The sequence below is a fragment of the Palaemon carinicauda genome, chromosome 2 (genome assembly GCF_036898095.1).
Source record: "Palaemon carinicauda isolate YSFRI2023 chromosome 2, ASM3689809v2, whole genome shotgun sequence".
Lineage (NCBI taxonomy): Eukaryota > Metazoa > Arthropoda > Malacostraca > Decapoda > Palaemonidae > Palaemon > Palaemon carinicauda.
Genome location: NC_090726.1, coordinates 149735486 through 149750899, shown reverse-complemented (window position 1 = coordinate 149750899; position 15414 = coordinate 149735486). Strand labels below are relative to the sequence as shown.

At 36.7% G+C, this 15414-nt stretch overlaps 1 protein-coding gene across 2 annotated transcripts in view; it reads left to right on the top strand.

Moving 5' to 3' along the window:
* The window catches only part of ppl (pumpless), an 82415-nt gene extending 70399 nt beyond the window's left edge, over positions 1 to 12016 (top strand). The window contains exons 4-5 of one of the 2 annotated variants that reach the window (XM_068359136.1): positions 1753 to 1884; positions 10087 to 12016. In XM_068359136.1, coding sequence (XP_068215237.1) covers positions 1753 to 1884; positions 10087 to 10184 — 230 coding nt within the window. In that variant the 3' untranslated portion in view covers positions 10185 to 12016. Of the gene's footprint in view, positions 1 to 1752; positions 1885 to 3213; positions 3277 to 10086 lie in introns of those variants that run through there. The other variant, XM_068359146.1, reaches the window with a different exon arrangement.
* The last annotated feature ends 3398 nt before the right edge of the window (positions 12017 to 15414 follow it).

Sequence of the window (15414 nt, the reverse complement as noted above, 5' to 3'; positions counted from 1 at the left end):
AGCCCTCCAAACCAGAAACCCGCCGCTTTGTAATTAAGGCTGTTACACCTGTAATTAATTTGAGGACATACCTTGAGAAAGATGCTTACCTAGCCCAAAGGGTACAGCACGTTTTGCCAACCGGGAATGGCCCAAATGAGTGCATTAGACTCCCGTTCCTGACTGGGACCCTCTGGGTCATATACCCGTCAATATTAATCACCATTCACTTGTACTTGACTTGAGATGATCTATTATGCACATAGGGATTAATGGAAGATATTAATTTGATAATTCTATCCTTTTCGCACCAGGGATTATATTGAGGCCATATCTTGGAAAAACAATAAAAGAGCTCACTCCATAGGTTCAGCACACTTCGCTAACCCTGCGAAGGTCAAAGGAGGCTTATAAGGATCTCATTCATGACTGGGAGACACAGGTCATATACCTATACCAATCACGGAATCCCTCTCCTTCTCATAAAGGTGACCCAGAGCTCAGTGTTTTAGGTCAAAATCCATCTATAATATTTAGAAGCACTTCCTTTGTGACGAAGGCCATGTAATTGGTAAGGTGAAAGCGTGTCTGATCTTCACCTCGCCCTGCCTGCAGGACATGACCCATAGAAGACCAGATACGGTTTCTCTATCACTCCTGTGGTGGTAACACGACAAGTGGTTTAAGAATACCTCGGGCTCCTTATTGGCCAAGTAGAAAAAGGTTGAGGGCATTTGTTACCCGGGGTAAGGCTGGGATGAATGAAAGTATGTCTAGCTCTTTTACTTTCTTCATCTTACCCTCTTTTGGGGAACAGCACCATGGGTCCCATTGCAAGCGGGCTTCAACCTCTGCAGGTAATAACTACTTCCTTTGTGTAACCTAGTATAGTTTATTGTTACATACTGTACTTGCACACATCCTCAATGCCTCCAGCTAGGTAGGCCTTGGGAAACTTCTGTTTATATGTATGTAGGGTTCCTATTTAAACTAGGAACATTGTTACCTAGATGGTCATTTGATATCTCTCACTACTACTTGTGTTGCTCAGGTTGATGTCATTCTCACGTGTATTGATAAGCGAGGTGGCAAGCTTTCCCTCGATTACAGTCTAATACTGTACTAGGTAAACCTGGGTCAATGACCAAACCAGTAGTCAAACTTATCACTCGTCTAAGGGTGTCATCCACAATAAATAATGTAGTTTGTTAATTTATGAACAGATGACAAATTCGGAGATAATTTGTATTTTTCCCTAACTGATACAAACCTGTAATTATTCATAAAAATTGTCCCCCAATAAGTCCTGCCTGCAATCAAAAAGTGATGGTTCATTGATCCGTGAGTAGATATAGGTGGCTGGGTGCCCCCCAGCCACCCCCTATCTATCCACTATAAGGGGTTAGGTAGTGTTGCCACCTCGCACTTTAAATCTAATGGCTGCCTTCCAGCTCTGCCAAAAGTATATCCACAATAAATAATTACAGAGTTGTATTAGTTAGGAAAAATACAAATTATCTCCAAATTTGTCATTTTAAGTACTGTATGTATGTACATATTTTTTTGTGTGTAAAGGTCGTAAGGTGTAAATCCGATATAAGTAAAAATTTGCTTTTCATTTGGTGCAGTCAGAAGGGTATTGTTAAACTTTCCTTTTATGAGTAGTATTAACTAAGAAATTGATTAAATTTTCAGTTTCATGCTGAATCTTAAAATAACAAAAAATATTTATACTTACTACAAATTAACTATAATAAAGGATTTTAATTACAGATGAATGTGGTGCTCTGGAAAGTGTCAAAGCAGCAAGTGAATTATACAGCCCTGTGTCTGGCAAAGTAACAGAAGTAAATACAGGAGTGGAAGAGCAGCCAGCTTTAATCAATCAGAGCTGTTATGATGAAGGTTTGTTTACGTTACTTTATTAAACTTTGATGTAACTAACATTTATAGTTCACTTACTTTAGGATGATTGTTTTGGTTGAATTTTGAGAGAATATACATGATTAAGATAAAACTTTGAATGATTTTTTTTAGTGTAAAGAATGTTGGCTTTATCAAGATTTGATGATAATTGATTAATAAAAATTACTTCATTTAAAGCCTACAAGTATCCAAGTTGCATTGTAGCAATTGTGAAATCTGATAATATTCATGAAGTAGGTTGACTATGAGGGCCAGGAATTTGCAGTCATTTATTTTTTCCATCCAATGAAAAACAGATTGATTTCCAATATCTAGACAGTATTAATAATGTTACCATAAGGCATCCACATAGGATCTCTCTAGTAAGAAGGTGTTTCATGTTCTGTTTGATTTCATTACTCACTTAAAGGGTTGGACATTGGTGGGCCTGTCCTTTGAGGCCAAGAATTAAAGATCAGTACCTAGAGACGTAATGATTTTCCTTCCATCCTGGGCCTGATGACGAGAGGAAAAGGCCTACTTGTTACTGTGCTCTGGCAGGTCCTTGAGGGTATACCTCCTTTCAGATTAAAGCTTCATGAACCTGTTCTTTCAGACTAAGCCCAACTGAAAGTTAAAATACTGTACAAAATATCCATGTCATATGGGCCACAGCAAGAGATTCTGTGTTGAAGTACAGTCTGGATTCTTCTTCACAATTTTTACTACAAAGTTCAAATGAGGAGAGGTTGAACAGCAAGTAAAGTATGAGGCTAGAAAGTGGGTGCAGCTAGAGGTCAGAAGGGATGCTGCAAGACAAATTTCAATCTCAGGGCATGAATGTTTAGACAGCAATGTATCTTAGTCAGTTTTCCCCTAAAGATCTACCACAAAGGGTGTAATGCCATATTGCACTGTAAGCATTAACCCCTATGTTCGATGAGCATCAAAACATGCCAGATACAACACATGTTGACGTACTGGCCGTTTCATTTACAAATATACAGGTAGTTGTTCACAAATATACAGGTAATTGTCGACTTACGACTGAGATAGGGACCGAGAGACGAGTCGTAAGTCCATCTGGACATAAGTCGAACTTGAAAAAAGTGAAGTTTCCGTAGATTTATTATGTTGCATCATAATTCAATAATAATCTAAGTCATATTTTATCAATATTTTCTTACTGTGTACCATTATATCATTTCTTGTTTCATAGGATATCATATGCTTTATTAGTGTATTTTTGTTTATTTTCAATTTTGGAAGCAGTGTAACAGTCAACAAATACAAACTTTCTTTTTTTCTTTTTTTACCTCTTGTGATTAGCTGATCTCCAGGTCCCGCTACCATATCGAGAGAATGCACACATACGAGTAACAACTTAACAAGGTTGTATCTCTTATATAATTCCTTAACTTAGTTGAAATATCTTCTTGATAAATATTACGTCAGCACCAATATGTTACAGGATATCATAGTTTTCATACAGTTCGTTTATAGCCATTATTATTAGTTATATGAATACGTTCTCTCTTTCTGTATGCGTAGGGGTAGTTTATTTTTAAAGCTTCATATAGTATTTAATTTTTAGTTCACTTATTAGCCTACATAATTCGTTAGACATTATTTTGTTTGATTTATCCATTTTTCAATTTCAGGAGCATTTCAGTATTCAACAATTACTTTTGGTGGTCATCAGCTGATCCCAAAGTCACGCTACTGTATTGAAATTATGCGCACATATGAATAACAAACAATGCGTATTGTTTATATGATTTAGCTTATTCAAAATATCTTTGTAATAAATATTACATCAGCACCAATATGTTATATCATATCACAGTTTCCGTACATTTCGTTTATAGCAATTATTATTACTTATCATACTAATACGTTCGTTCTCTCTCGTGTATGTGTACATGATTTTTCTTTAGACATTATTAGAATTACTTGGTATTGTTACTTGATGTTTCATTAATGATAATACTAATATTAATCGATAACATATTGAATGGAAATCACTCAATTTAGCACTTGACTTTCGCTAGAAACGTCACCAGATATACAGTACTTCTTTCCTTAAATTTATGGTAAACAGTACTGTAGGCTATTCATAACCACTAATACAGATCACTGAAATACTTGGTATTGTTACTTGATGTTTTGATGGTGGGAATAAGATGATTACTCAGTAACACATCGAAAGGAAATCATTTGGTTTGCCACTCGCCTTCCGCCAGATTTATGACATCACAAGACTTGTGAGGTGAACTCAACAAAGCATGACTTGCAAAATATGTAAAACCTTTTTCTATTTTCCTGCAAGAAATAAAAGAAAATAGTAACTTACCAAGCAAAAGCATTTGATTTTTATAATATGAAAGAAAATATTTGTCCTATTAATGTACTTTCATTAGGTAAATATCTATTTACTATCATAGGAAAAATAAAACTAGAGTAGAGTCAGATTTCTGCTAAGTTTGTAGTAGAGTACTCATAACAACCGATGTAAACCTACTAAATACTTTGTATGCTTGCTTGATATTTCGATAACGGGAATACTAATATTAATCGTTAGCCCTTTGGAAGGAAATCACTATTTGCCTGTTCGCTTTCCGCTAGAAATATGACTTCACCAGGCATATATGAACTTGACAAATACTAAAACTTATAATATATTTGTTATTTAAAACGGGTATTGTATATTATCAATAAACAAAAATACTAACTCACCAACTTAGTATAGAGAAGTATGAGAAATATAAAGAGAAAAATGTGGAAGTAAAGCGCAAGGTACGTGAGGCAAAGAGGGCAGCTGACCTGAGGTGGGGTCAGGGATTGGGTCATTCATATGAAGAGAATAAGAAGTTTTGGAAAGAAGTGAAGAGAGTAAGGAAGGCTGGCTCAAGAATTGAAGAGACAGTGAAAGATAGAAATGGAAGGTTGTTAAAAGGAGAGGAGGCAAGGAAAAGATGGGCGGAATATTTTGAAAGTTTACTGAATGTTGAGGATAATAGGGAGGCAGATATAATTGCTGTTGCAGGTGTTGAGGTGCCAGTGATGGGAGATGAGAATGAGAGAGAGATTACAATAGATAAAGTGAGGAGAGCACTAGATGAAACGAGAGTATGAAAAGCATCTGGTATGGATGGTGTGAGAGCTGAGATGTTGAAGGAGGGGGGTGTGACTGTACTTGAATGGTTGGTGAAATTGTTTAATGTGTGTTTTGTGTTGTCAATGGTACCAGTAGATTGGGTTTGTGCATGTATTGTACCACTATATAAGGGTAAGGGAGATGTGCATGAGTGTTGTAATTCAAGAGGTATTAGTTTGTTGAGTGTAGTTGGAAAAGTGTATGGTAGAGTAATGATTAATAGGATCAAGGATAAAACAGAGAGTGCAATCTTAGAAATACAGGGTGGTTTTAGAAGAGGTAGGGGTTGTATGAATCAGATTTTTACAGTTAGGCAGATATGCGAGAAATATTTAGCAAAAGGTAAGGTGGTGTATGTTGCGTTTATGGATCTGGAGAAAGCGTATGATAGAGTTGATAGGGAAGCAATGTGGAATGTGATGAGGTTATATGGAGTTGGTGGAAGGTTGTTGCAAGCAGTGAAAAGTTTCTACAAAGGTAGTAAAGCATGTGTTAGGATAGGAAATGAAATGAGTGATTGGTTTCCGGTGAGAGTGGGGCTGAGACAGGGATGTGTGATGTCGCCGTGGTCGTTTAACTTGTATGTTGATGGAGTGGTGAGAGAGGTGAATGCTCGAGTGCTTGGACGAGGATTAAAACTGGTAGATGAGAATGACCATGAATGGGAGGTAAATCAGTTGTTGTTTGCGGATGATACTGTACTGGTTGCAGACACAGAAGAGAAGCTTGACCGACTAGTGATAGAATTTGGAAGGGTGTGTGAGAGAAGGAAGTTGAGAGTTAATGTGGGTAAGAGTAAGATTATGAGATGTACGAGAAGGGAAGGTGGTGCAAGGTTGAATGTCATGTTGAATGGAGAGTTACTTGAGGAGGTGGATCAGTTTAAGTACTTGGGGTCTGTTGCAGCAAATGGTGGAGTGGAAGCAGATGTACGTCAGAGAGTAAATGAAGGTTGCAAAGTGTTGGGGGCAGTTAAGGGAGTAGTAAAAATAGAGGGTGGGCATGAATGTAAAGAGAGTTCTATATGAGAAAGTGATTGTACCAACTGTGATGTATGGATCGGAGTTGTGGGGAACGAAAGTGACGGAGAGACAGAAATTGAATGTGTTTGTAGAAACTTTTCACTGCTTGCAACAACCTTCCACCAACTCCATATAACCTCCTCACATTCCACATTGCTTCCCTATCAACTCTATCATACGCTTTCTCCTGATCCATAAACGCAACATACACCTCCTTACCTTTTGCTAAATATTTCTCGCATATCTGCATAACTGTAAAAATCTGATTCATACAACCCCTACCTCTTCTAAAACCACCCTGTACTTCTAAGATTGCATTCTCTGTTTTATCCTTAATCCTATTAATCAGTACTCTACCATACACTTTTCCAACTACACTCAACAAACTAATACCTCTTGAATTACAACACTCATGCACATCTCCCTTACCCTTATATAGTGGTACAATACATGCACAAACCCAATCTACTGGTACCATTGACAACACAAAACACATATTAAACAATCTCACCAACCATTCAAGTACAGTCACACCCCCTTCCTTCAACATCTCAGCTCTCACACCATCCATACCAGATGCTTTTCCAACTATCGTTTCATCTAGTGCTCTCCTCACTTTATCTATTGTAATCTCTCTCTCATTCTCATCTCCCATCACTGGCACCTCAACACCTGCAACAGCAATTATATCTGCCTCCCTATTATCCTCAACATTCAGTAAACTTTCAAAATATTCCGCCCACCTTTTCCTTGCCTCCTCTCCTTTTAACAACCTTCCATTTCTATCTTTCACTGTCTCTTCAATTCTTGAGCCAGCCTTCCTTACTCTCTTCACTTCTTTCCAAAACTTCTTCTTATTCTCTTCATATGACTGACCCAATCCCTGACCCCACCTCAGGTCAGCTGCCCTCTTTGCCTCACGTACCTTGCGCTTTACTTCCACATTTTTCTCTCTTATATTTTTCATACTTCTCTATACTATTACTCTGCAGCCATTCTTCAAAAGCCCTCTTTCTCTTCCACTTTTACCTACCATTCACTGCCCTTCCTCATGCTGCCTCCAACAACCTTCTTGCCACACACATCACTTGCAATCGCAACAAAATTTTCTTTTACTAACTTCCACTCCTCCTCTAAATTACCAGTTTCTCTTAAGTCTCACTTCGTTATATGCCATTTTCAACCTTTCCTGATATTTACTTTTTACCCCCCGGTTTTATTAGCTCTTCAACCCTCACTAGCTCCCTTTTACATCCACCTACTCTATTCCCCCACTCTTTTGCTACAACTAATTTTCCTTCCACTTTAGCCATACCCCTAAACACGTGCACGTCTTTCAATCTTCCAAACATTCTTTTAGTTATCAACACATAATCCATTAATGCCCTTTCTACTATAAATAAATAAATATGGAAATGTAGGTTATCAATGAGTAAATGTGCATGAATATCTGATGGTGACAAATCTTGTATAAAGCCAATGAGGGCAGATCCACTTCTTCGTTGTTAAGGGGTTAGTGTAGGATCTTTACTGCATACCTTTGTCTCCTAGCTGTACCCACAGTTTAGCCTTCTACTGTACCTGTTCCCACTTCCTTACTTTACCTTTTGGTGCTCAACCTCTTAACATTAAATTTGCTGTGGAATTGTTCTGTTTTCTATCAGTGCCACTTTGATACTAGGTGACTTCTCCAGTCGTAGTTCTGCACCATATTCAAAATACAAATCCCTAGAGAAAATTAAGTGAGGACTAGTGGCTGTACTGTTTTTTTTTTTTTTTTTTTTTTTTTGTGGCACCTAAAATTTTTGGTAACAATCCTCAGATGGGATTACAGGTATACTTCGGGTTGCATTTCGATTATACATCATTTGTCAAAAGTAATGTGTGGAAATATAAGAATAAGGTTTAAACCATTATATTTGACACTGTCAGTCTACCACAGATAGAAAAGCATTAAAGCACATAAATCATGTTAGTGTACAGTAAATAAGAAAAAAAATTGTATAAAGTCATAGGAAAATACATAAATTTACAGTAAGTGTTATTAGTATAATCATCATAAGCTTAATATGGAAACAGCAGACTGTGTGTTGTTGTCATCATATTTAGTGGCCTTTAAGAGCTTAAGAAATTTATAAAAAAAAAAAAAAAAAACGTTTAAAAAGTTTATTGTGCTTTTTGTATTCTACTTTTCAATTTCAAGTGCATTTTAACAATCAACGACTACTACTACTATTTATTTTTGGTTGTGATCAGGGGATCTCAAGACTTTATTTAGAATGTTCCCATGTACATATAACAAAGAATACTGTATCATTGATATAATTTCTTGACTCAATAAAAATTCCTAATGAAAATTACATTGTCACCAATTTGTTGTAGAATATCAGTATTCATACATTTTGTTTATAGCTATTATTATTACTGTAGTTATCATTCATATATATATCTCTCTGTGTGTGTGTGTGTGTGTGTGTGTGTGTGTGTGTGTGTGTGTGTCAGGGGTACCTTACAATACACACATATACCAAAATTAACAGAAATCGTTGTTCCTTAAAAGAAGTCGGTTAAATACTACACACAAAATAAACTTATACTTTGCTTAAATGTATGTTGGATCATAGGCTGGGCTTGAAACCTGTCATTCAATTTCTTCAGCTGATCTGTAGCTTTAGCAGACAACATAACGTATATGTTTTTAAAGGTTTTAAAGGTCGCTCATGAATGGCAGAGGCAAGGGACAGTGATATTGCCCTAGCAATCAGGACAATGCCCTAGAGACTGATCATATATTATATGATCAGTGCCCAAGCCTCCTCTTTACCCAAGCTAGGACCAGGAAGGGGCCAGGCAGTGGCTGCTGATGACTCAGCAGATAGACCTATAGGCTCCCCCAAACCCCCCAACCTTAGCTCACAAGGATGGTAAGGTTGCAGACACTAATGGCATTAACGAGTCTGAGCGAGACTCGAACCCCCGACTGGGAAACACCAGGCAGAGACGTTACCAATCAGGCCACAGCAACCCTTACTGAAAGATGTCTAAAATAATCCTGATTTTTGATGAGAGTATGTTGCTGAAGTCTGTACTAGAACGCACTCCACAGGCTATCATTGCCTGTCAGTCAGTGTCTCTCTTTGATCATGTTGCCTATGTTATTTAAGCTAGTGATGTTTCACTTATAGTTTCGAAAAATTTATATAACTTTAGTGGAAATGAGCTAGTGAGTAATGGCATAACAATGCGATATGATTTTAATTCTCGCAAGATGGGTTAATGGAAAAACTCTGAGTGGTGGAAGGTCTTCCGGTGAGAAGTTGGAATCAGATCTAAGACTAATCACAGGGCTAGTGAAAAGGGGGTGGGGGTAAACTTTAGCATTTGCATTATTTATTTTAGATACATTGCATTCTGGCTTTAAATTTAAAGTAACATAGAAAGTGCCTTATAGGGAGGTGGTTATTGCTATTAGCATTGTGAACATTAGTTTCAACTCCTAGCCAACCAACCCACATTTGAGCCATCTACTTAACCTACACACCTTCCTTTCTTTTATCTTGTTGTCCAACCTTTTAACGTACATTACTTAGCATTTTATTCACTTTAAACCTCAATACTGAATGGCCCTTAGTCCAAGTAGCAAGAATATGGGCCAAATTATATTAATTCAATCCAGCATTGAAAGTAAGACATTGGCTGATACACCTTACTGGACTGAGTAATTGCAGCAGGAATATTTTCATCTTTTGAGGGTTATGTTTTGATGAGATTTGAAATTTTACTTCTAGAGAAGTCTGGCAATGTGCAGTATATGGAAAATAAGTTTGTATAAAAAATATGCTTATATGATAAAAGTCTTTTAAGTCTTAAAATTGTGGGCTTAGTGATTCAAGGGAACAGTGCGACATGTGATTAGGAGATTTATACGATTGTTTGGTGTGTTTTCATAAGTATTGTCAACAATGATTTTAATATGTCACATGCCAAAGAATTTCAAGATTATAGTTGTCATTTGATTTTCAGGCTGGTTGTTTAAAATGGAACTGACTGCCCCTGCTGAGCTAGATGAACTCATGGATGAAGATGCGTATGACAAATTCTTAAAAGACAGTGAAGCTTAGAAGTTGACTTATTTTCATTGTCATTTTCTACTGATTAACTGTAGGTGACATGTTGGGTATCTGGATTTTATTTTTCTTTGTTCTCTTCAGAGAAACTTGATCATTTAGCAGTTACGTTTGTGCTTTTATAGACAATCATTCCCCATACAGTCATGTCTAGGATTCAATTTTTTTTTTTCATATATTTCTACACCTATGAAAGGAAGTGTTTCTTAACTCCTAAAAGGCTAAGTCAGAGAACATTTAACATTACTTTGAGCACAAAAAAAAATATATATATAAAAGCTATGTAGATCTCTTAGGGAAAAGTCTGACATTAATAAGCATTTTTTAGTTTAGAAGATTTCTGCCTTTTTACAATTAAAATACCTATACAGTATTTAATGGTTGTCTGAAGATGTTTTTTCTAAATGACTGTAGGATTCTATTTTTTTGTATATACTGAATTAAATTAAGGTTATATGTCCAGTAGTGGATTTTTAAAGTTTGAAAGAAATAGAGTTCTATCGTGTTTAATTCATTGTTCTGTATGTAATTCTAGCCATTATTCCTTGAGGAATATTATGCACTTTTCCTAAGTGTAGGCTGTGAACCAGCTGAAGTGGTCAAGTTTTGAAATGGGAGTCATAAAATGTATGTTTGTGTTCACTTACCTGTGATGTAATGTATAAAGTGGCATATTAAAATTCAGTATACATTTGTAAAAAGAAATTTTTTTGCCACCATAGGATGGTCTGTGAAGATCTACAATAAAAAAATGTGTGCTGCCTGTCTTATCCCAGTTCACCATATAGCACTGTCTAATATTTTCTTTTAACAAAAAAAAGTATTACAAGGGTAAAAGATGAGGTTTTAATACATTAATAATTTTTGACAATATGTAAATTTAAGAATATATTTTCACCAGATTTCCCCACTCAAAATGTTCTTTATTTTATAATAAACTGCTCTCAAAAGGACTTATGAAACTTGAATACTTATACAGTACTTAAAGTTGTAGTTTTAGGTTTTCTTTGTGGTCAAGATTGATGCGAATTGAAACATTGATATATTTGGTAGAATTTACTCTTAATTCTTTGCAATGTTTATGAATATTTTCATCTTGTAGCAAATGGTAATAATGCACAGCTTGCATATTTTTTTTTAGATTATTTTTTCAGTAATTGTCATGCTCTTTTAGCTAGTTTGTTTTAATCTGGTCCATCCTTATTGTGCAATCTTTGTTTCAACTGCTTTTTTTTTCAATTTGCTAAAACCTATAAAATTCAGTTTTCAGCTTGTAACATACTTGCGTATTATTTTATCCATACTGTCGTAGGGATATAGCAAGTTAATAGCTGTAAGTTTTATAACATTATCAATTGCCATAGTAACAGCTTCATTATTACTGTTGCTGTCATATTTTCAAGAGTTCTCTTTTTCATAAAGATTTTCCCCAGTTGTTTTGATATCACGGCTGCTGTTTAAATTGACCTGTAGTCATATTGTACAGTATATGCAAGCTTGGTAGTATGGCATGACAATAGTAGGTTTTTGTTAGCTGTCACTTGAATTTTTAAATCCGTATTTCTCTCTTACTGCTTTGTGCAATAAAACCTTACATAGAAGAAAATTTCATTCTTATTTGCAACTCAATGTAATTACTGGAGAAAATGCCTTCCCTTTTTTTCCTGCTTTGCTTTTGAAAGCTTTTTTTTTGGTAATGCTGTAGAATTGTAATAGATGATTGTGATTTGAAGGTTAGTTTGGACTGTAGAAACATTGTAACTTTCAAGATATTTATTAGAATGAGAAAATATTTGGAGCTCATGAAATAAATGGACTCACTTGAGCTTTCTTAGTTTGAAAATGGAAGCTTTTATGAGAAATATGCAAGTGTTGAGGGATATTCTCTTCACGAAAAGGAAGCCTATTAATTATATCTTAGATGTACCTTATAAAATTTATAGCTGTGGGCAGGTTAAGATATTTGATATAAAGTTCAAAATTAGACATCGGCCAAATTATACTGGGGAGGCTACAATGAAAAAACACATTCATTATCATATTCATCCTTTTTCACTGAATCATGGTGAACCAGTGATGCAGTGAAACAAATATAAGGGGCTTCATACATTGATTCGGATCATTCATCAGCTATTTATTCGAACCCCCGCCCCCAACCATTTACCCCTATTGCCTTTTCGTAACTCGTAATACTGAATTACTTGTTTCCTCTTAAAAACTAATTGTTCATCTATTCTTTGATCTTCCTATCCAATCTTTTATTTGCTGGTTTTTACCATCAGTTGTACTATACCATAGTCTTCCCTGTCCCTCTCCCAGGCTATTTGGCCCAAATTCTGTAAATTCTTTAAACATGGTTGGACCACTTCAAATTACCCATACCTAATTTCACCTTTGCTAAATAATTTCTATGAAGCTCCTCTGATGCTTATATCACTTACCTTTATAGATGTAGAAAAGAACAAAAAATTCTCAACTTCACCTCCAAAAAGAGGGAGATAGTACTTACAAAGAGAGACATTGACTCTGGCCTATCATCAAGCGGTAGTACAGTCCCAGGCCCAGAAAAAATTCCTTGAATAATGGTAACATGTATAACACCAAAATTTCTATAAAGAAAAAAAACATTTAAGGAAAGTAGATGAGCTCCTAATATCATATACAGTGATGCCTCAGGATACGAAAGTAATCCGTTCAGGATACGGTTTCGTATCCTGAGTCGCGTTTTACATGTAAATAGCCTAATCCGTTCCAAGCCTTACGAGAAGACACCTTTTCTTCCATAAACACGATAAACTGTAGTAATAAACATGCAATGCAGCCATTTCTATCATTCAATAATTAACCCAACCGTTAAAAACAGCCTAATCCATTCCACGAGATCACCGAAAATGGCGGAGGCCTTCTGGCAAATTGTAGTCTCAGTGATGGTGTCTCCTGAGATCTCTTTGTCCTTGATCCACACAAGAAGCAGCCTCTCCATCTCGTCATGCACGTGGGTTCTCTTGTTGGAGAAAATAGTGACGCCCTTAGAAGGTGTCGCTGCTTTGATGGCCGCCTTCTGCTTCAGGATGGTGCCTATCGTAGATGGATTCCGGCCATACTCCTTGGCGATCGCACTTAAACGCATGCCAGACTCGTACTTTTTTACGATTTCAAGTTTCGTCTCCATCGAGAGCATCGTCTTCTTCTTCTTTCCTTCGGCAACATTCTTGGGACCCATGGCTACAGTAATACGTAATATAATACACTACGTACGTTATATACAGTACTATGTATAGTAAACACTAATACAGTACAGTGCACAGTAACGAATGTTTAATAACGATAACACGTGGCGCACGAATGTACTGTATATTAACACTACGTCAAACAAGCGAAAGCACACAATGTCTGTTAACTATACCGCGGTCGGAACGAAAAGAGAGAGAGAGAGATGAACGCCCGTGCATAAGCAAGCTGGGATAGTTGCCGACCAATAGGAAAGCAGGATCTTATGGCGTCAGCTAGCATCTGAGTAGGGAGATAACCAATGAGTGAGCGGGAGGCTGTGAGTGAGTCTACCCAAGTTCAAAGTCTGGCGGCGCGCGCTTTTTAAAATTACTCTCGGCGAAGAGTTGGGATCTCGTAAGGTTTTCGTATCCTGAAATTTTATTCGTATACTGGGGCATAAAAATCTTCGAATCACTTTTCGTATCCTGAATTTTTCGTAAGCAGAAACTTTTGTATCCAGAGGTATCACTGTATCTTCAATTTCAAAAATTTTATGTCTTGGAAAAGGTTTTAGCAACAGCTTAATCGAGTACCAAGTCATGGGTTCCTTATGAAGTTCATTGGGTCTAGGGCTCATATTAGTGATATTCAGTTAATTTCTTACTCGCTTATCTAAAAGTATGGGGTTTTATTTGTTATTAAATTTAAAATATTGCAATTATCAACTAGATCAAAAGTACAGTAACATTCTACAGTACAGTATTTTCAATTACTACGGTATATCCAAAAGATTACAAAGAACTTGGTATCTAGATTGGTATAAATTTCGCAAGTTCTAATGCCATCCCTTTACCTCCAAAACAAAGAAATTTCATCATAAATTTTTTTAAATCCTTTCCTTTGATGGGGTTAGACAAATGAATTCGATCTATTATAATATAGGACTTGTGGAAAGGCTCATTTTTCATATTAAATCTTAATGAAAAGATAAAAACATTTTAATGATTTGTAACTCATCTTAGATGCTCAGCCTTTTCTGACCTGTATTTGAAACTATATTTAAACCATTTACCTTAGTCACGTAACCTAATCCAAGATAGAAATGCTTAACCTCATTGCATTACTGTACTTGTTCTTAAATTTACCCCTCTTTCCTTCAATGCACCCCACCTCCAACAGTGTGTGGGAGTCAGCAATATGTAAATCGGGGAAGACTTTAGAAATAAACAATTTGTTCCGGCACTAAATACAAACCTTACGCTCTACATAGGAGCATTATTTCTGCACTAGCTGAAAATCAGATGTTAAAACTTTTATGAGGTGTAACTAGTTGGCAGAGGGGGTAGTGGGGGTAACTCACCACCCCGCTCACATCAGCACTAGCAAGCAACCGTCACTTTTTATTTCGATTCGGTGGAGTACAGATGATGTCTTGTTACTCCGCTAAAACTCTTAAGATAAAAAGATTTCTATTCTGAACTGGCTTACAACTTAAAAAATTTTCCTTCATTCTTTTTCTTTTCAGCTGTAACTGCCCATGAGATCATATTTATAGAATGCGGATTTGTCCTATTCTTGAAGGATGCTGGTGTGGCACCTTCATATCTACTGAGGAGACAGATTCCTGTAGTCTCTGAGCTACGTGTAGGGTTCACTCATGTATGCAGCGGTCTCCTTATCAAGTATGTAGGGAGTGGTTGCTCTCCCAATGGCTGAGGTTTAGTAGGCAAAGGATTCTTCACCCCTGAGGTTAGCCTTGAAGGGGAAAAAACCTTGCCATTGTTCTCTGTCAACTCGACCTCTCCATGACGACTCTGCCCGTTTAACTTCCTCTGGGAGTCAGATGATTACGAGTGGCGTTCTTCTGACCCTGGGACAACCCTGTGTGTTGGAAGCCTCTGTTGTTTCCCCTAGAGAGGCGGTGCTGGCCGCTGTCGTAGGGAAGTCTTTCTGACGAAGCAGTTTGTCTCCTGCGGCCTTCCTTGGAGCTCATGGGTTCTCCGTACAAGGA